We start from the raw sequence: 19,566 nt of genomic DNA, 5'->3' as shown, positions 1-19,566 counted from the left end.
GGCATCACCCCACAACTGCTATTGTAACCAAAAGCATCTGGAGCCAAATGCCTTTATACACCAATCTCCAGCCAGCTAGCAAAATAAAGGAGATAGGTCTTGTCTTGACCTTTGACCTTGACCCAGTTACTTTACACGGTTTGTTGGAGCAGTGCTTGCATCAGCACATGTATTCTATAAAATGATGAAATCACAATTCATAGTGAAGATATATTCCTTTATATATAGCAGTCATATTCTCTGGAAAATGACATGGTTACATGGAAACGCCCAGAAATGACATGTTGCCAGACATTTTCAAGCCTGGCAACATTGGTTTTTGAAAACTAGAAATTCTAAGCTTTCCCACAGTACCAAAAACATCTTGCTATACCTCCTGTAGACGTGTTTCAATTTTTGACACCAAAAACCACCGTCCTATTAGTAATAATCAATGACTGGCTGTGTGTGCTTCTCACCAACATGAAATCCTTTATCAGCCACGCTGATGTATAATATGTTGACTGAGTTGATGAAAATAGGTGACAAAGATAGTGTCAAGATTTCATCCCAGCAGTAATATATATATTATTATCAAACATGATTATAGGATGTAATGGCTTTTAAAACATACTAATAACCCAAATCCTACTGTTATTAATAAATAAGCATTCAATGTGACAACTAATTCTGAAGAATATGTTATCACACATCTCCACTCATTTCAGCAAATAGTGATGTGTCATTGTTGGGTAGTTCGCGTTGCATGTCATAGTTCTTACACTCATGGCTTCATGTTGTCCACAAAGTGTTGATTGTGAGTATTTGTTTATCTGTGATGATTTTCCTCCATGTTGCCTGAAGACAACACATGTCAAACCCTGTTGTATTATTCCTGCCATACAGGGCAGTTATTTGCAGGATGAATGTAACCCCCACATAGGTGAAGTAACAAGCGCTTGTTACAAACCCCTTGTCACTCTAGCTCAGACCAGCCGCCTGGACACATATAACAAGTTGTTGAGCTGTCTTGTTAAAGGTAGGAGTGAAACAACTAAGAGACTTCACTTGTATAAAAATTAATCCACATATATCAGAGCTCAACACTCTCAGTAGCTGTTAGGATGAGTCAAGGTTGGTATGGTGTGAGAGCAACAGGTGGATTGATACAGGAGAACATTGATTTCCATAATAGGTTGTAGCTTCGTTCATTCTGGAGAAAGAAAGATGATTGACATATTGATCTAAGCATGTAACATGTGATGTATATATATGACATATGTTGCATGAATATACTTGCATGAAGGTAATGTTCACTTTGTTTTGTAGGTGCTGTGGACCGGCCGAAACAGAGATGGCGTACTCCTCCATATTGCCGTACACGTATGTGTATATGGGTAAGTCTTGTCTACTACATAGTCTCAGTTTGCTCATGCAGAAACATCAACATTTTCATATGAAGGTGGCAGGACTTGCTGTTCATATAGATTGTAGAGATCAATAATTGTTAACTAAATATCGATTGATTATCAATAATTATTGGAGAAGTAACTTTGAGCAACAATGCCAAAATATATCTGAACAGGGCCAAGGGTTAAAGTAGCTAAGGGAAAGCAAGATCTGAGACTGTGGACAGGGCCAAGGGCTAAGGTAGCTAAGGGAAAGCAAGATCTGAGACTGTGAACAGGGCCAAGGACTAAGGGAAAGCAAGATCTGAGACTGTGGACAGGGCCAAGGACTAAGGTAGCTAAGGGAAAGCAAGATCTGAGACTGTGGACAGGGCCAAGGGCTAAGGTAGCTAAGGGAAAGCAAGATCTGAGACTGTGGACAGGGCCAAGGACTAGGTAGCTAAGGCAAAGCAAGATCTGAGACTGTGGACAGGGCCAAGGGTTAAGGTAGCTAAGGGAAAGCAAGATCTGAGACTGTGAACAGGGCCAAGGACTAAGGGAAAGCAAGATCTGAGACTGTGGACAGGGTCAAGGGCTAAGGTAGCTTAGGGAAAGCAAGATCTGAGACTTTGGACAGGGCCAAGGACTAAGGTAGCTAAGGCAAAGCAAGATCTGAGACTGTGGACAGGGCCAAGGGTTAAGGTAGCTAAGGGAAAGCAAGATCTGAGACTGTGGACAGGGCCAAGGACTAAGGTAGCTAAGGCAAAGCAAGATCTGAGACTGTGGACAGGGCCAAGGGTTAAGGTAGCTAAGGGAAAGCAAGATCTGAGACTGTGGACAGGGCCAAGGACTAAGGGAAAGCAAGATCTGAGACTGTGGACAGGGTCAAGGGCTAAGGTAGCTAAGGGAAAGCAAGATCTGAGACTGTGGACAGGGCCAAGGGCTAAGATAGCTAAGGGAAAGCAAGATCTGAGACTGTGGACAGGGCCAAGGGCTAAGGTAGCTAAGGGAAAGCAAGATCTGAGACTGTGGACAGGGCCAGGGCTAAGGGAAAGCAAGATCTGAGCTAAGGACAGGGCCAAGGGGCTAAGGTAAAAAGCAAGATCTGAGACTGTGGACAGGGCCAAGGGCTAAGGTAGCTAAGGGAAAGCAAGATCTGAGACTGTGGACAGGGCCAAGGGCTAAGGTAGCTAAGGGAAAGCAAGATCTGAGACTGTGGACAGGGTCAAGGGTTAAGGTAGCTAAGGGAAAGCAAGATCTGAGACTGTGGACAGGGCCAAGGTAGCTAAGGGAAAGCAAGATCTGAGACTGTGGACAGGGTCAAGGGCTAAGGTAGCTAAGGGAAAGCAAGATCTGAGACTGTGGACAGGGCCAAGGACTAAGGGAAAGCAAGATCTGAGACTGTGGACAGGGTCAAGGGCTAAGGTAGCTAAGGGAAAGCAAGATCTGAGACTGTGGACAGGGTCAAGGGCTAAGGTAGCTAAGGGAAAGCAAGATCTGAGACTGTGGACAGGGCCAAGGGCTAAGGTAGCTAAGGGAAAGCAAGATCTGAGACTGTGGACAGGGCCAAGGGCTAAGGTAGCTAAGGGAAAGCAAGATCAAGATCTGACAGGGCCAAGGGCTAAGGTAGCTGTGGAAAGCAAGATCTGAGACTGTGGACAGGGCCAAGGGCTAAGGTAGCTAAGGGAAAGCAAGATCTGAGACTGTGGACAGGGCCAAGGGCTAAGGTAGCTAAGGGAAAGCAAGATCTGAGACTGTGGACAGGGCCAAGGGCTAAGGTAGCTAAGGGAAAGCAAGATCTGAGACTGTGGACAGGGCAGGGCTAAGGTAGCTAAGGGAAAAGCAAGATCTGAGACTGTGGACAGGGCCAAGGGCTAAGGTAGCTAAGGAAAGCAAGATCTGAGACTGTGGACAGGGCCAAGGGCTAAGGTAGCTAAGGGAAAGCAAGATCTGAGACTGTGGACAGGGCCAAGGGTTAAGGTAGCTAAGGGAAAGCAAGATCTGAGACTGTGGACAGGGCCAAGGACTAAGGTAGCTAAGGCAAAGCAAGATCTGAGACTGTGGACAGGGTCAAGGGCTAAGGTAGCTAAGGGAAAGCAAGATCTGAGACTGTGGACAGGGCCAAGGGCTAAGGTAGCTAAGGGAAAGCAAGATCTGAGACTGTGGACAGGGTCAAGGGCTAAGGTAGCTAAGGGAAAGCAAGATCTGAGACTGTGGACAGGGCCAAGGGCTAAGGTAGCTAAGGGAAAGCAAGATCTGAGACTGTGGACAGGGCCAAGGGCTAAGGTAGCTAAGGGAAAGCAAGATCTGAGACTGTGGACAGGGCCAAGGGCTAAGGCAGCTAAGGGAAGCAAGATCTGAGACTGTGGACAGGGCCAAGGGCTAAGTAGCTAAAGGAAAAAAAGATCTGAGACTGTGGACAGGGCAGGGCTAAGGTAGCTAAGGGAAAGCAAGATCTGAGACTGTGGACAGGGCCAAGGGCTAAGGTAGCTAAGGGAAAGCAAGATCTGAGACTGTGGACAGGGTCAAGGGCTAAGGTAGCTAAGGGAAAGCAAGATCTGAGACTGTGGACAGGGCCAAGGGCTAAGGTAGCTAAGGGAAAGCAAGATCTGAGACTGTGGACAGGGCCAAGGGTTAAGGTAGCTAAGGGAAAGCAAGATCTGAGACTGTGGACAGGGCTAAGGTAGCTAAGGGAAAGCAAGATCTGAGACTGTGGACAGGGCCAAGGGCTTAAGGTAGCTAAGGGAAAGCAAGATCTGAGACTGTGGACAGGGCCAAGGTTAAAGGTAAGATCTGAAAAAGCAAGATCTGAGACTGTGGACAGGGCCAAGGGCTAAGGTAGCTAAGGGAAAGCAAGATCTGAGACTGTGGACAGGGCCAAGGGCTAAGGTAGCTAAGGGAAAGCAAGATCTGAGACTGTGGACAGGGCCAGGGCTAAGGTAGCTAAGGGAAAGGCAAGATCTGAGACTGTGGACAGGGCCAAGGGCTAAGGTAGCTAAGGGAAAGCAAGATCTGAGACTGTGGACAGGGCCAAGGGCTAAGGTAGCTAAGGGAAAGCAAGATCTGAGACTGTGGACAGGGCCAAGGGCTAAGGTAGCTAAGGGAAAAGCAAGATCTGAGACTGTGGACAGGGCCAAGGGCTAAGGTAGCTAAGGGAAAGCAAGATCTGAGACTGTGGACAGGGCCAAGGGGTAAGGTAGCTAAGGGAAAGCAAGATCTGAGACTGTGGACAGGCCCAAGGCTAAGGTAGCTAAGGGAAAGCAAGATCTGAGACTGTGGACAGGGTCAAGGGCTAAGGTAGCTAAGGGAAAGCAAGATCTGAGACTGTGGACAGGGCCAAGGGCTAAGGTAGCTAAGGGAAAGCAAGATCTGAGACTGTGGACAGGGTCAAGGGCTAAGGTAGCTAAGGGAAAGCAAGATCTGAGACTGTGGACAGGGCCAAGGGCTAAGGTAGCTAAGGGAAAGCAAGATCTGAGACTGTGGACAGGGCCAAGGGCTAAGGTAGCTAAGGGAAAGCAAGATCTGAGACTGTGGACAGGGCCAAGGGCTAAGGTAGCTAAGGCAAAGCAAGATCTGAGACTGTGGACAGGGCCAAGGGTTAAGGTAGCTAAGGGAAAGCAAGATCTGAGACTGTGGACAGGGCCAAGGAAGGTAGCTAAGGGAAAGCAAGATCTGAGACTGTGGACAGGGTCAAGGGCTAAGGTAGCTAAGGGAAAGCAAGATCTGAGACTGTGAACAGGGCCAAGGACTAAGGGAAAGCAAGATCTGAGACTGTGGACAGGGTCAAGGGCTAAGGTAGCTAAGGGAAAGCAAGATCTGAGACTGTGGACAGGGTCAAGGGCTAAGGTAGCTAAGGGAAAGCAAGATCTGAGACTGTGGACAGGGCCAAGGGCTAAGGTAGCTAAGGGAAAGCAAGATCTGAGACTGTGGACAGGGCCAAGGGCTAAGGTAGCTAAGGGAAAGCAAGATCTGAGACTGTGGACAGGGCCAAGGGCTAAGGTAGCTAAGGGAAAGCAAGATCTGAGACTGTGGACAGGGCCAAGGGCTAAGGTAGCTAAGGGAAAGCAAGATCTGAGACTGTGGACAGGGCCAAGGGCTAAGGTAGCTAAGGGAAAGCAAGATCTGAGACTGTGGACAGGGTCAAGGGCTAAGGTAGCTAAGGGAAAGCAAGATCTGAGACTGTGGACAGGGCCAAGGGCTAAGGTAGCTAAGGGAAAGCAAGATCTGAGACTGTGGACAGGGCCAAGGGCTAAGGTAGCTAAGGGAAAGCAAGATCTGAGACTGTGGACAGGGCCAAGGGCTAAGGTAGCTAAGGGAAAGCAAGATCTGAGACTGTGGACAGGGCTAAGGTAGCTAAGGGAAAGCAAGATCTGAGACTGTGGACAGGGCCAAGGGTTAAGGTAGCTAAGGGAAAGCAAGATCTGAGACTGTGAACAGGGCCAAGGACTAAGGGAAAGCAAGATCTGAGACTGTGGACAGGGTCAAGGGCTAAGGTAGCTAAGGGAAAGCAAGATCTGAGACTGTGGACAGGGCCAAGGGCTAAGGTAGCTAAGGGAAAGCAAGATCTGAGACTGTGGACAGGGCCAAGGGCTAAGGTAGCTAAGGGAAAGCAAGATCTGAGACTGTGGACAGGGCCAAGGGCTAAGGTAGCTAAGGGAAAGCAAGATCTGAGACTGTGGACAGGGCCAAGGGCTAAAGTAGCTAAGGGGAAAGCAAGATCTGAGACTGTGGACAGGGCCAAGGGCTAAGGTAGCTAAGGGAAAGCAAGATCTGAGACTGTGGACAGGGCCAAGGGCTAAGGTAGCTAAGGGAAAGCAAGATCTGAGACTGTGGACAGGGTCAAGGGCTAAGGTAGCTAAGGGAAAGCAAGATCTGAGACTGTGGACAGGGCCAAGGGCTAAGGTAGGTAGCTAAGGGAAAGCAAGATCTGAGACTGTGGACAGGGCCAAGGGCTAAGGTAGCTAAGGGAAAGCAAGATCTGAGACTGTGGACAGGGCCAAGGGCTAAGGTAGCTAAGGGAAAGCAAGATCTGAGACTGTGGACAGGGCCAAGGGCTAAGGTAGCTAAGGGAAAAGCAAGATCTGAGACTGTGGACAGGGCCAAGGGCTAAGGTAGCTAAGGGAAAGCAAGATCTGAGACTGTGGACAGGGCCAAGGGCTAAGGTAGCTAAGGGAAAGCAAGATCTGAGACTGTGGACAGGGTCAAGGGCTAAGGTAGCTAAGGGAAAGCAAGATCTGAGACTGTGGACAGGGCAAGGGTTAAGGTAGCTAAGGGAAAGCAAGATCTGAGACTGTGGACAGGGCAAGGGCTAAGGTAGCTAAGGGAAAGCAAGATCTGAGACTGTGGACAGGGCCAAGGGCTAAGGTAGCTAAGGGAAAGCAAGATCTGAGACTGTGGACAGGGCCAAGGGCTAAGGTAGCTAAGGGGAAAGCAAGATCTGAGACTGTGGACAGGGCCAAGGGCTAAGGTAGCTAAGGGAAAGCAAGATCTGAGACTGTGGACAGGGCCAAGGGCTAAGGTAGCTAAGGGAAAGCAAGATCTGAGACTGTGGACAGGGCCAAGGGCTAAGGTAGCTAAGGAAAAGCAAGATCTGAGACTGTGGACAGGGTCAAGGGCTAAGGTAGCTAAGGGAAAGCAAGATCTGAGACTGTGGACAGGGCCAAGGGCTAAGGTAGCTAAGGGAAAGCAAGATCTGAGACTGTGGACAGGGCCAAGGGCTAAGATAGCTAAGGGAAAGCAAGATCTGAGACTGTGGACAGGGCCAAGGGCTAAGGTAGCTAAGGAAAGCAAGATCTGAGACTGTGGACAGGGCCAAGGGCTAAAGGTAGCTAAGGGAAAGCAAGATCTGAGACTGTGGACAGGGTCAAGGGCTAAGGTAGCTAAGGGAAAGCAAGATCTGAGACTGTGGACAGGGCCAAGGGCTAAGGTAGCTAAGGGAAAGCAAGATCTGAGACTGTGGACAGGGTCAAGGGCTAAGGTAGGAAAAGGAAAAGCAAAGATCTGAGACTGTGGACAGGGTCAAGGGCTAAGGTAGCTAAGGGGAAAGCAAGATCTGAGACTGTGGACAGGGCCAAGGGCTAAAGGTAGCTAAGGGAAAGCAAGATCTGAGACTGTGGACAGGGTCAAGGGTTAAAGGTAGCTAAGGGAAAGCAAGATCTGAGACTGTGGACAGGGCCAAGGGCTAAGGTAGCTAAGGGAAAGCAAGATCTGAGACTGTGGACAGGGCCAAGGGTTAAGGTAGCTAAGGGAAAGCAAGATCTGAGATCTGAGACTGTGGACAGGGTCAAGGGCTAAGGTAGCTAAGGGAAAGCAAGATCTGAGACTGTGGACAGGGCCAAGGGCTAAGGTAGCTAAGGGAAAGCAAGATCTGAGACTGTGGACAGGGCCAAGGGCTAAGGTAGCTAAGGGAAAGCAAGATCTGAGACTGTGGACAGGGCCAAGGGTTAAGGTAGCTAAGGGAAAGCAAGATCTGAGACTGTGAACAGGGCCAAGGACTAAGGGAAAGCAAGATCTGAGACTGTGGACAGGGTCAAGGGCTAAGGTAGCTAAGGGAAAGCAAGATCTGAGACTGTGGACAGGGCCAAGGGCTAAGGTAGCTAAGGCAAAGCAAGATCTGAGACTGTGGACAGGGCCAAGGGCTAAGGTAGCTAAGGGAAAGCAAGATCTGAGACTGTGGACAGGGCCAAGGACTAAGGTAGCTAAGGGAAAGCAAGATCTGAGACTGTGGACAGGGCCAAGGGCTAAGGTAGCTAAGGGAAAGCAAGATCTGAGACTGTGAACAGGGCCAAGGACTAAGGGAAAGCAAGATCTGAGACTGTGGACAGGGTCAAGGGCTAAGGTAGCTAAGGGAAAGCAAGATCTGAGACTGTGGACAGGGCCAAGGGCTAAGGTAGCTAAGGGAAAGCAAGATCTGAGACTGTGGACAGGGCCAAGGGCTAAGGTAGCTAAGGGAAAGCAAGATCTGAGACTGTGGACAGGGCCAAGGGCTAAGGTAGCAAGATAAGGCTAAGCTAAAGGGAAAAAGCAAGATCTGAGACTGTGGACAGGGCCAAGGGCTAAGGTAGCTAAGGGAAAGCAAGATCTGAGACTGTGGACAGGGCCAAGGGCTAAGGTAGCTAAGGGAAAGCAAGATCTGAGACTGTGGACAGGGCCAAGGGCTAAGGTAGCTAAGGGAAAGCAAGATCTGAGACTGTGGACAGGGCCAAGGGCTAAGGTAGCTAAGGGAAAGCAAGATCTGAGACTGTGGACAGGGTCAAGGGTTAAGGTAGCTAAGGGAAAGCAAGATCTGAGACTGTGAACAGGGCCAAGGACTAAGGGAAAGCAAGATCTGAGACTGTGGACAGGGTCAAGGGCTAAGGTAGCTAAGGGAAAGCAAGATCTGAGACTGTGGACAGGGTCAAGGGCTAAGGACTAAGGGAAAGCAAGATCTGAGACTGTGGACAGGGCCAAGGGCTAAGGTAGCTAAGGGAAAGCAAGATCTGAGACTGTGGACAGGGTCAAGGGCTAAGGTAGCTAAGGGAAAGCAAGATCTGAGACTGTGGACAGGGCCAAGGGCTAAGGTAGCTAAGGGAAAGCAAGATCTGAGACTGTGGACAGGGCCAAGGGATCTAACTGTGGACAGGGCCAAGGGCTAAGGTAAGGGAAAGGAAAGCAAGATCTGAGACTGTGGACAGGGCAAGGGCTAAGGTAGCTAAGGGAAAGCAAGATCTGAGACTGTGGACAGGGCCAAGGGCTAAGGTAGCTAAGGGGAAAGCAAGATCTGAGACTGTGGACAGGGCCAAGGGCTAAAGGTAGCTAAGGGAAAGCAAGATCTGAGACTGTGGACAGGGCCAAGGGCTAAGGTAGCTAAGGGAAAGCAAGATCTGAGACTGTGGACAGGGCCAAGGGCTAAGGTAGCTAAGGGAAAGCAAGATCTGAGACTGTGGACAGGGCCAAGGGCTAAGGTAGGAGCTAAGGGAAAGCAAGATCTGAGACTGTGGACAGGGTCAAGGGCTAAGGTAGCTAAGGGAAAAAGCAAGATCTGAGACTGTGGACAGGGCCAAGGGCTAAGGTAGCTAAGGGGAAAGCAAGATCTGAGACTGTGGACAGGGTCAAGGGCTAAAGGTAGCTAAGGGGAAAGCAAGATCTGAGACTGTGGACAGGGTCAAGGGCTAAGGTAGCTAAGGGAAAGCAAGATCTGAGACTGTGGACAGGGCCAAGGGCTAAAGGTAGCTAAGGGGAAAGCAAGATCTGAGACTGTGGACAGGGCCAAGGGCTAAAGGTAGCTAAGGGAAAAGCAAGATCTGAGACTGTGGACAGGGCCAAGGGCTAAAAGGTAGCTAAGGGAAAAGCAAGATCTGAGACTGTGGACAGGGCCAAGGGGTAGCTAAGGGGAAAGCAAGATCTGAGACTGTGGACAGGGGCAAGATCTAGCTAAGGGGAAAGCAAGATCTGAGACTGTGGACAGGGCTAAGGTAGCTAAGGGAAAGCAAGATCTGAGACTGTGGACAGGGCCAAGGGCTAAGGTAGCTAAGGGAAAGCAAGATCTGAGACTGTGGACAGGGCTAAGGTAGCTAAGGGAAAGCAAGATCTGAGACTGTGGACAGGGCCAAGGGCTAAGGTAGCTAAGGGGAAAGCAAGATCTGAGACTGTGGACAGGGCCAAGGACTAAGGGAAAAGCAAGATCTGAGACTGTGGACAGGGTCAAGGGCTAAGGTAGCTAAGGGAAAGCAAGATCTGAGACTGTGGACAGGGCAAAGGGCTAAGGTAGCTAAGGGAAAGCAAGATCTGAGACTGTGGACAGGGCAAGATCTGGGGACTAAGGTAGCTAAGGGAAAGCAAGATCTGAGACTGTGGACAGGGCCAAGGGGCTAAGGTAGCTAAGGGAAAGCAAGATCTGAGACTGTGGACAGGGCCAAGGGCTAAGGTAGCTAAGGGAAAGCAAGATCTGAGACTGTGGACAGGGCCAAGGGCTAAAGGTAGCTAAGGGGAAAGCAAGATCTGAGACTGTGGACAGGGCCAAGGGCTAAGGTAGCTAAGGGAAAGCAAGATCTGAGACTGTGGACAGGGCCAAGGGCTAAGGTAGCTAAGGGAAAGCAAGATCTGAGACTGTGGACAGGGCCAAGGGCTAAGGTAGCTAAGGGAAAGCAAGATCTGAGACTGTGGACAGGGCTAAGGTAGCTAAGGGAAAGCAAGATCTGAGACTGTGGACAGGGCCAAGGGCTAAGGTAGCTAAGGGGAAAGCAAAGATCTGAGACTGTGGACAGGGCTAAAGGGCTAAGGTAGCTAAGGGCTAAAGCAAGATCTGAGACTGTGGACAGGGCCAAGGGCTAAGGTAGCTAAGGGGAAAAGCAAGATCTGAGACTGTGGACAGGGCTAAGGGCTAAGGTAGCTAAGGGGAAAAGCAAGATCTGAGACTGTGGACAGGGCCAAGGGTTAAGGTAGCTAAGGGAAAGCAAGATCTGAGACTGTGAACAGGGCCAAGGACTAAGGGAAAGCAAGATCTGAGACTGTGGACAGGGTCAAGGGCTAAGGTAGCTAAGGGAAAGCAAGATCTGAGACTGTGAACAGGGCCAAGGACTAAGGGAAAGCAAGATCTGAGACTGTGGACAGGGTCAAGGGCTAAGGTAGCTAAGGGAAAGCAAGATCTGAGACTGTGGACAGGGTCAAGGGCTAAGGTAGCTAAGGGAAAGCAAGATCTGAGACTGTGGACAGGGCCAAGGGCTAAGGTAGCTAAGGGGAAAGCAAGATCTGAGACTGTGGACAGGGCCAAGGGCTAAAGGTAGCTAAGGGGAAAGCAAGATCTGAGACTGTGGACAGGGCCAAGGGCTAAGGTAGCTAAGGGAAAAGCAAGATCTGAGACTGTGGACAGGGCCAAGGGCTAAGGTAGCTAAGGGAAAACAAGATCTGAGACTGTGGACAGGGCCAAGGGCTAAGGTAGCTAAGGGAAAGCAAGATCTGAGACTGTGGACAGGGTCAAGGGCTAAGGTAGCTAAGGGAAAGCAAGATCTGAGACTGTGGACAGGGCCAAGGGCTAAGGTAGCTAAGGGAAAAGCAAGATCTGAGACTGTGGACAGGGCCAAAGGGCTAAGGTAGCTAAGGGAAAGCAAGATCTGAGAGACTGTGGACAGGGCCAAGGGCTAAGGTAGCTAAGGGAAAGCAAGATCTGAGACTGTGGACAGGGCTAAGGGGCTAAAAGGTAGCTAAGGAAAAGCAAGATCTGAGACTGTGGACAGGGCCAAGGGCTAAGGTAGCTAAGGGGAAAGCAAGATCTGAGACTGTGGACAGGGCCAAGGGGCTAAAAGGTAGCTAAGGGAAAGCAAGATCTGAGACTGTGGACAGGGTCAAGGGCTAAGGTAGCTAAGGGGAAAGCAAGATCTGAGACTGTGAACAGGGCCAAGGACTAAGGGCTAAACAGCTAATCTAAGGGGAAAGCAAGATCTGAGACTGTGGACAGGGTCAAGGGGCTAAGGTAGCTAAGGGAAAGCAAGATCTGAGACTGTGGACAGGGCCAAGGGCTAAGGTAGCTAAGGGAAAGCAAGATCTGAGACTGTGGACAGGGCCAAGGGCTAAGGTAGCTAAGGGGAAAGCAAGATCTGAGACTGTGGACAGGGCCAAGGGCTAAGGTAGCTAAGGAAAAGAAGATCTGAGACTGTGGACAGGGCCAAGGAGCTAAAGGTAGCTAAGGGGAAGGGAAAGATCTGAGACTGTGGACAGGGCCAAGGGCTAAGGGTAGCTAGCTAGGGAAAAGCAAGATCTGAGACTGTGGACAGGGCCAAGGGCTAAAGGTAGCTAAGGGAAAGCAAGATCTGAGACTGTGGACAGGGCCAAGGGCTAAGGTAGCTAAGGGAAAGCAAGATCTGAGACTGTGGACAGGGCTAAGGGCTAAGGTAGCTAAGGGGAAAGCAAGATCTGAGACTGTGGACAGGGCCAAGGGCTAAAGGTAGCTAAGGGAAAGCAAGATCTGAGACTGTGGACAGGGCTAAGGTAGCTAAAGGCAAAAGCAAGATCTGAGACTGTGGACAGGGCCAAGGGCTAAGGTAGCTAAGGGGAAAAGCAAGATCTGAGACTGTGGACAGGGCAAGGGCTAAGGTAGCTAAGGGAAAGCAAGATCTGAGACTGTGGACAGGGTCAAGGGTTAAGGTAGCTAAGGGAAAGCAAGATCTGAGACTGTGGACAGGGCCAAGGGCTAAGGTAGCTAAGGGAAAGCAAGATCTGAGACTGTGGACAGGGTCAAGGGTTAAGGTAGCTAAGGGAAAGCAAGATCTGAGACTGTGGACAGGGCCAAGGGCTAAGGTAGCTAAGGGAAAAGCAAGATCTGAGACTGTGGACAGGGTCAAGGGCTAAGGTAGCTAAGGGAAAGCAAGATCTGAGACTGTGGACAGGGCCAAGAGCTAAGGTAGCTAAGGGAAAGCAAGATCTGAGACTGTGGACAGGGCCAAGGGCTAAGGTAGCTAAGGGAAAGCAAGATCTGAGACTGTGGACAGGGCCAAGGGCTAAGGTAGCTAAGGGAAAGCAAGATCTGAGACTGTGGACAGGGCCAAGGGCTAAAAGGGTAGCTAAGGGAAAGCAAGATCTGAGACTGTGGACAGGGCCAAGGGGGCTAAGGTAGCTAAGGGGAAAGCAAGATCTGAGACTGTGGACAGGGCCAAGGGCTAAGGTAGCTAAGGGAAAGCAAGATCTGAGACTGTGGACAGGGCCAAGGGCTAAGGTAGCTAGCAAAGGAAAAGCAAGATCTGAGACTGTGGACAGGGCCAAGGGTTAAGGTAGCTAAGGGAAAGCAAGATCTGAGACTGTGGACAGGGCTAAGGACTAAGGTAGCTAAAAGCAAGATCTGAGACTGTGGACAGGGTCAAGGGCTAAGGTAGCTAAGGAAAAGCAAGATCTGAGACTGTGGACAGGGGCCCAAGGGCTAAGGTAGCTAAGGGAAAGCAAGATCTGAGACTGTGGACAGGGCTGAGGTAAGGTAGCTAAGGGAAAGCAAGATCTGAGACTGTGGACAGGGCCAAGGGCTAAGGTAGCTAAGGGGAAAGCAAGATCTGAGACTGTGGACAGGGCCAAGGGCTACTAAGGGAAAAACAAGATCTGAGACTGTGGACAGGGCCAAGGGCTAAGGTAGCTAAGGGGAAGCAAAGATCTGAGACTGTGGACAGGGCCAAGGACTAAGGGAAGTAAGGAAAGCAAGATCTGAGACTGTGGACAGGGTCAAGGGCTAAAGGTAGCTAAGGGAAAGCAAGATCTGAGACTGTGAACAGGGCCAAGGACTAAGGGAAAGCAAGATCTGAGACTGTGGACAGGGTCAAGGGCTAAGGTAGCTAAGGAAAGCAAGATCTGAGACTGTGGACAGGGCCAAGGACTAAGGGAAAGCAAGATCTGAGACTGTGGACAGGGTCAAGGGCTAAGGTAGCTAAGGAAAAGCAAGATCTGAGACTGTGGACAGGGCCAAGGACTAAAGGTAGCTAAGGAAAAGCAAGATCTGAGACTGTGGACAGGGTCAAGGGGCTAAGGTAAGCTAAGGAAAGCAAGATCTGAGACTGTGGACAGGGCTGAGACTAAGGTAGCTAAGGGGGGAAAGCAAGATCTGAGACTGTGGACAGGGCCAAGGGCTAAGGTAGCTAAGGGAAAGCAAGATCTGAGACTGTGGACAGGGTCAAGGGCTAAGGTAGCTAAGGGAAAGCAAGATCTGAGACTGTGGACAGGGCCACAGGGGCTAAAGGGCTAAGGTAGCTAAGGAAAGCAAGATCTGAGACTGTGGACAGGGCCAAGGGCTAAAAGGTAGCTAAGGGGAAAGCAAGATCTGAGACTGTGGACAGGGCCAAGGAGCTAAGGGAAAAGGGAAAGCAAGATCTGAGACTGTGGACAGGGCCAAGGGCTAAGGTAGCTAAGGGAAAAGCAAGATCTGAGACTGTGGACAGGGCTAAGGTAAGGTAAGGGAAAAGCAAGATCTGAGACTGTGGACAGGGCCAAGGGCTAAAGGTAGCTAAGGGAAAGCAAGATCTGAGACTGTGGACAGGGCCAAGGGCTAAGGTAGCTAAGGGAAAAGCAAGATCTGAGACTGTGGACAGGGCCAAGGGCTAAGGTAGCTAAGGGAAAGCAAGATCTGAGACTGTGGACAGGGCCAAGGGCTAAGGTAGCTAAGGGGAAAGCAAGATCTGAGACTGTGGACAGGGCCAAGGTAAGGTAGCTAAGGGAAAGCAAGATCTGAGACTGTGGACAGGGCCAAGGGTTAAGGTAGCTAAGGGAAAGCAAGATCTGAGACTGTGACACAGGGCCAAGGACTAAGGGAAAGCAAGATCTGAGACTGTGGACAGGGTCAAGGAGCTAAAGGTAGCTAAGGGAAAAGCAAGATCTGAGACTGTGGACAGGGCTAAAAGAGGACTAAGGGAAAGCAAGATCTGAGACTGTGGACAGGGTCAAGGGCTAAAGGTAGCTAAGGGAAAGCAAGATCTGAGACTGTGGACAGGGTCAAGGGCTAAAGGTAGCTAAGGGAAAGCAAGATCTGAGACTGTGGACAGGGCCAAGGGCTAAGGTAGCTAAGGATCTGAAAGCAAGATCTGAGACTGTGGACAGGGCCAAGGTAAAGACAGTAGCTAAGGGAAAGCAAGATCTGAGACTGTGGACAGGGCCAAGGGCTAAGGTAGCTAAGGTAGCTAAAGCAAGATCTGAGACTGTGGACAGGGCCAAGGGCTAAGGTAGCTAAGGGAAAGCAAGATCTGAGACTGTGGACAGGGTCAAGGGCTAAGGTGAGCTAAGGAAAGCAGCTAAGGGGGCTAAGGAGCAAGATCTGAGACTGTGGACAGGGCAAGACAAGAGGCTTAAGGTAGCTAAGGGAAAGCAAGATCTGAGAGACTGTGGACAGGGCCAAGGGCTAAGGTAGCTAAGGGGAAAAGCAAGATCTGAGACTGTGGACAGGGTCAAGGGGCTAAAGGTAGCTAAGGGAAAAGCAAGATCTGAGACTGTGGACAGGGCTAAGGTAGCTAAGGGAAAAGCAAGATCTGAGACTGTGGACAGGGCCAAGGGCTAAAGGTAGCTAAGGGGAAAGCAAGATCTGAGACTGTGGACAGGGCCAAGGGCTAAAAGGTAGCTAAGGGGAAGCAAGATCTGAGACTGTGGACAGGGACCAGGGCTAAGGTAGCTAAGGGGAAAGCAAGATCTGAGACTGTGGACAGGGGCCAAGGGCTAAGGTAGCTAAGGGAAAAGCAAGATCTGAGACTGTGGACAGGGCCAAGGGTTAAGGTAGCTAAGGGGAAAGCAAGATCTGAGACTGTGAACAGGGGCCAAGGAGCTAAGGGAAAGCAAGATCTGAGACTGTGGACAGGGTCAAGGGCTAAGGTAGCTAAGGGAAAGCAAGATCTGAGACTGTGGACAGGGCCAAGGACTAAGGTAGCTAAGGCAAAGCAAGATCTGAGACTGTGGACAGGGTCAAGGGCTAAGGTAGCTAAGGGAAAGCAAGATCTGAGACTGTGGACAGGGCCAAGGGCTAAAGGTAGCTAAGGGAAAGCAAGATCTGAGACTGTGGACAGGGCAGAGGGCTAAGGCTAGCTAAGGGAAAGCAAGATCTGAGACTGTGGACAGGGTCAAGGGCTAAGGTAGCTAAGGGAAAGCAAGATCTGAGACTGTGGACAGGGCCAAGGGCTAAGGTAGCTAAGGGAAAGCAAGATCTGAGACTGTGGACAGGGCCAAGGGCTAAGGTAGCTAAGGAAAGCAAGATCTGAGACTGTGACAGGGCCAAGGGCTAAGGTAGCTAAGGGAAAACAAGATCTGAAAGCAAGATCTGAGACTGTGGACAGGGTCAAGGGCTAAGGTAGCTAAGGGAAAGCAAGATCTGAGACTGTGGACAGGGCCAAGGGCTAAGGTAGCTAAGGGGAAAGCAAGATCTGAGACTGTGGACAGGGCCAAGGGCTAAAAGGTAGCTAAGGGAAAACAAAGATCTGAGACTGTGGACAGGGTCAGGGCTAAGGTAGCTAAGGGAAAGCAAGATCTGAGACTGTGGACAGGGTCAAGGGTTAAAGGTAGCTAAGGGAAAGCAAGATCTGAGACTGTGGACAGGGCTAAGGTAGCTAAGGGAAAAGCAAGATCTGAGACTGTGGACAGGGCCAAGATAAGGTAGAAGGGAAAGCAAGATCTGAGACTGTGGACAGGGCTAAGGTAGCTAAGGCAAAAAGCAAGATCTGAGACTGTGGACAGGGCCAAGGGTTAAAGGTAGCTAAGGGAAAGCAAGATCTGAGACTGTGGACAGGGCCAAGGTAGCTAAGGGAAAGCAAGATCTGAGACTGTGGACAGGGTCAAGGGCTAAGGTAGCTAAGGGAAAAAAGCAAGATCTGAGACTGTGGACAGGGCCAAGGGCTAAGGTAGCTAAGGGAAAGCAAGATCTGAGACTGTGGACAGGGCCAAGGGCTAAGGTAGCTAAGGGGAAAGCAAGATCTGAGACTGTGGACAGGGCCAAGGGCTAAGGTAGCTAAGGGAAAGCAAGATCTGAGACTGTGGACAGGGCCAAGGGCTAAGGTAGCTAAGGGAAAGCAAGATCTGAGACTGTGGACAGGGCCAAGGGCTAAGGTAGCTAAGGGAAAGCAAAGATCTGAGAGCTGTGGACAGGCCCAAGAAAAGGTAAAGAAAGCAAGATCTGAGACTGTGGACAGGGCCAGGGTCACAGGGCTAAAGGTAGCTAAGGGGAAAGCAAGATCTGAGACTGTGGACAGGGGGCTAAGGTAGCTAAGGGAAAGCAAGATCTGAGACTGTGGACAGGGCCAAGGGATCTGAGGTAGGTAAGGGAAAGCAAGATCTGAGACTGGACAGGGCTAAGGTAGCTAAGGCAAAGCAAGATCTGAGACTGTGGACAGGGGACAAGGGTTAAAGGTAGCTAAGGGAAAGCAAGATCTGAGACTGTGAACAGGGCCAAGGACTAAGGGAAAGCAAGATCTGAGACTGTGGACAGGGTCAAGGGCTAAGGTAGCTAAGGGAAAGCAAGATCTGAGACAGTGAACAGGGCCAAGGACTAAGGGAAAGGCAAAGCAAGATCTGAGACTGTGGACAGGGTCAAGGGTTAAAGGTAGCTAAGGGAAAGCAAGATCTGAGACTGTGAACAGGGCCAAGGACTAAGGGAAAGCAAGATCTGAGACTGTGGACAGGGTCAAGGGCTAAGGTAGCTAAGGGAAAGCAAGATCTGAGACTGTGGACAGGGCCAAGGAGCTAAGGAAAAGCAAGATCTGAGACTGTGGACAGGGTCAAGGGCTAAGGTAGCTAAGGGAAAGCAAGATCTGAGACTGTGGACAGGGTCAAGGGCTAAGGTAGCTAAGGGAAAGCAAGATCTGAGACTGTGGACAGGGCCAAGGGCTAAGGTAGCTAAGGGAAAGCAAGATCTGAGACTGTGGACAGGGCCAAGGGCTGAGGTAGCTAAGGGGAAAGCAAGATCTGAGACTGTGGACAGGGCCCAGGGCTAAGGTAGCTAAGGTGAAAGCAAGATCTGAGACTGTGGACAGGGCCAAGGGCTAAGGTAGCTAAGGGAAAGCAAGATCTGAGACTGTGGACAGGGCCAAGGGCTAAGGTAGCTAAGGGAAAGCAAGATCTGAGACTGTGGACAGGGCCAAGAGTTAAAGTAGCTAAGGGAAAGAAAGATCTGAGACTGTGGACAGGGCTAAGGTAGCTAAGGGGAAAGCAAGATCTGAGACTGTGGACAGGGCCAAGGGCTAAGGTAGCTAAGGGGAAAGCAAGATCTGAGACTGTGGACAGGCCCAAGGGTTAAGGTAGCTAAGGGAAAAGCAATAATCTGAGACTGTGGACAGGGCTAAGGTAGCTAAGGGAAAGCAAGATCTGAGACTGTGGACAGGGCCAAGGGCTAAGGCTAAGGGAAAGCAAGATCTGAGACTGTGGACAGGGCCAAGGGCTAAGGTAGCTAAGGGGAAAGCAAGATCTGAGACTGTGGACAGGGCTAAGGGCTAAGGTAGCTAAGGCAAAGCAAGATCTGAGACTGTGGACAGGGCCAAGGGTTAAGGTAGCTAAGGGAAAGCAAGATCTGAGACTGTGAACAGGGCCAAGGACTAAGGGAAAAGCAAGATCTGAGACTGTGGACAGGGTCAAGGGCTAAGGTAGCTAAGGGAAAGCAAGATCTGAGAGACAGTGAACAGGGCCAGGACTAAGGGAAAAGCAAGATCTGAGACTGTGGACAGGGTCAAGGGTTAAGGTAGCTAAGGGAAAGCAAGATCTGAGACTGTGAACAGGGCCAAGGGACTAAGGGAGGAAAGCAAGATCTGAGACTGTGGACAGGGTCAAGGGCTAAGGTAGCTAAGGGAAAGCAAGATCTGAGACTGTGAACAGGGCCAAGGACTAAGGAAAGGGGAAAGCAAGATCTGAGACTGTGGACAGGGTCAAGGGCTAAGGTAGCTAGGGAAAGCAAGATCTGAGACTGTGGACAGGGTCAAGGGCTAAAGGTAGCTAAGGGAAAGCAGATCTGAGACTGTGGACAGGGCCAAGGGCTAAGGTAGCTAAGGGAAAGCAAGATCTGAGACTGTGGACAGGGCCAAGGGCTAAGGTAGCTAAGGGAAAGCAAGATCTGAGACTGTGGACAGGGCCAAGGGCTAAGGTAGCTAAGGTGAAGCAAGATCTGAGACTGTGGACAGGGCCAAGGGCTAAGGTAGCTAAGGGAAAGCAAGATCTGAGACTGTGGACAGGGCCAAGGGCTAAGATAGCTAAGGGAAAGCAAGATCTGAGACTGTGGACAGGGCCAAGAGTTAAAGTAGCTAAGGGAAAGAAAGATCTGAGACTGTGGACAGGGCTAAGGTAGCTAAGGGAAAGCAAGATCTGAGACTGTGGACAGGGTCAAGGGTTAAGGTAGCTAAGGGAAAGCAAGATCTGAGACTGTGGACAGGGCTAAGGGCTAAGGTAGCTAAGGGAAAGCAAGATCTGAGACTGTGGACAGGGCCAAGGGCTAAGGTAGCTAAGGGAAAGCAAGATCTGAGACTGTGGACAGGGTCAAGGGTTAAGGTAGCTAAGGGAAAGCAAGATCTGAGACTGTGGACAGGGCTAAGGTAGCTAAGGGAAAGCAAGATCTGAGACTGTGGACAGGGCCAAGGGCTAAGGTAGCTAAGGGAAAGCAAGATCTGAGACTGTGAACAGGGCCAAGGACTAAGGGAAAGCAAGATCTGAGACTGTGGACAGGGTCAAGGGCTAAGGTAGCTAAGGGAAAGCAAGATCTGAGACTGTGAACAGGGCCAAGGACTAAGGG

The 19,566-nt window shown here is 50.5% G+C and overlaps 1 protein-coding gene across 2 annotated transcripts in view; it reads left to right on the top strand.

The window, feature by feature from the left end:
* The window catches only part of LOC124271792, a 36,309-nt gene that overhangs the window by 6,722 nt on the left and 10,021 nt on the right, over positions 1 to 19,566 (top strand). For both annotated transcript variants that reach the window (XM_046706946.1, XM_046706945.1), the window contains exon 2: positions 1,309 to 1,376. In XM_046706946.1, the coding sequence (XP_046562902.1) occupies positions 1,334 to 1,376 (43 nt within the window). In that variant the 5' untranslated portion in view covers positions 1,309 to 1,333. The remainder of the gene's footprint in view (positions 1 to 1,308; positions 1,377 to 19,566) is intronic.

Source organism: Haliotis rubra, unplaced genomic scaffold (genome assembly GCF_003918875.1).
Source record: "Haliotis rubra isolate DU_JTF1 unplaced genomic scaffold, ASM391887v1 Scf1632, whole genome shotgun sequence".
NCBI lineage: Eukaryota > Metazoa > Mollusca > Gastropoda > Lepetellida > Haliotidae > Haliotis > Haliotis rubra.
Note: the sequence above shows the minus strand (reverse complement) of the source record. Positions and strands in the feature narration are given on the sequence as shown.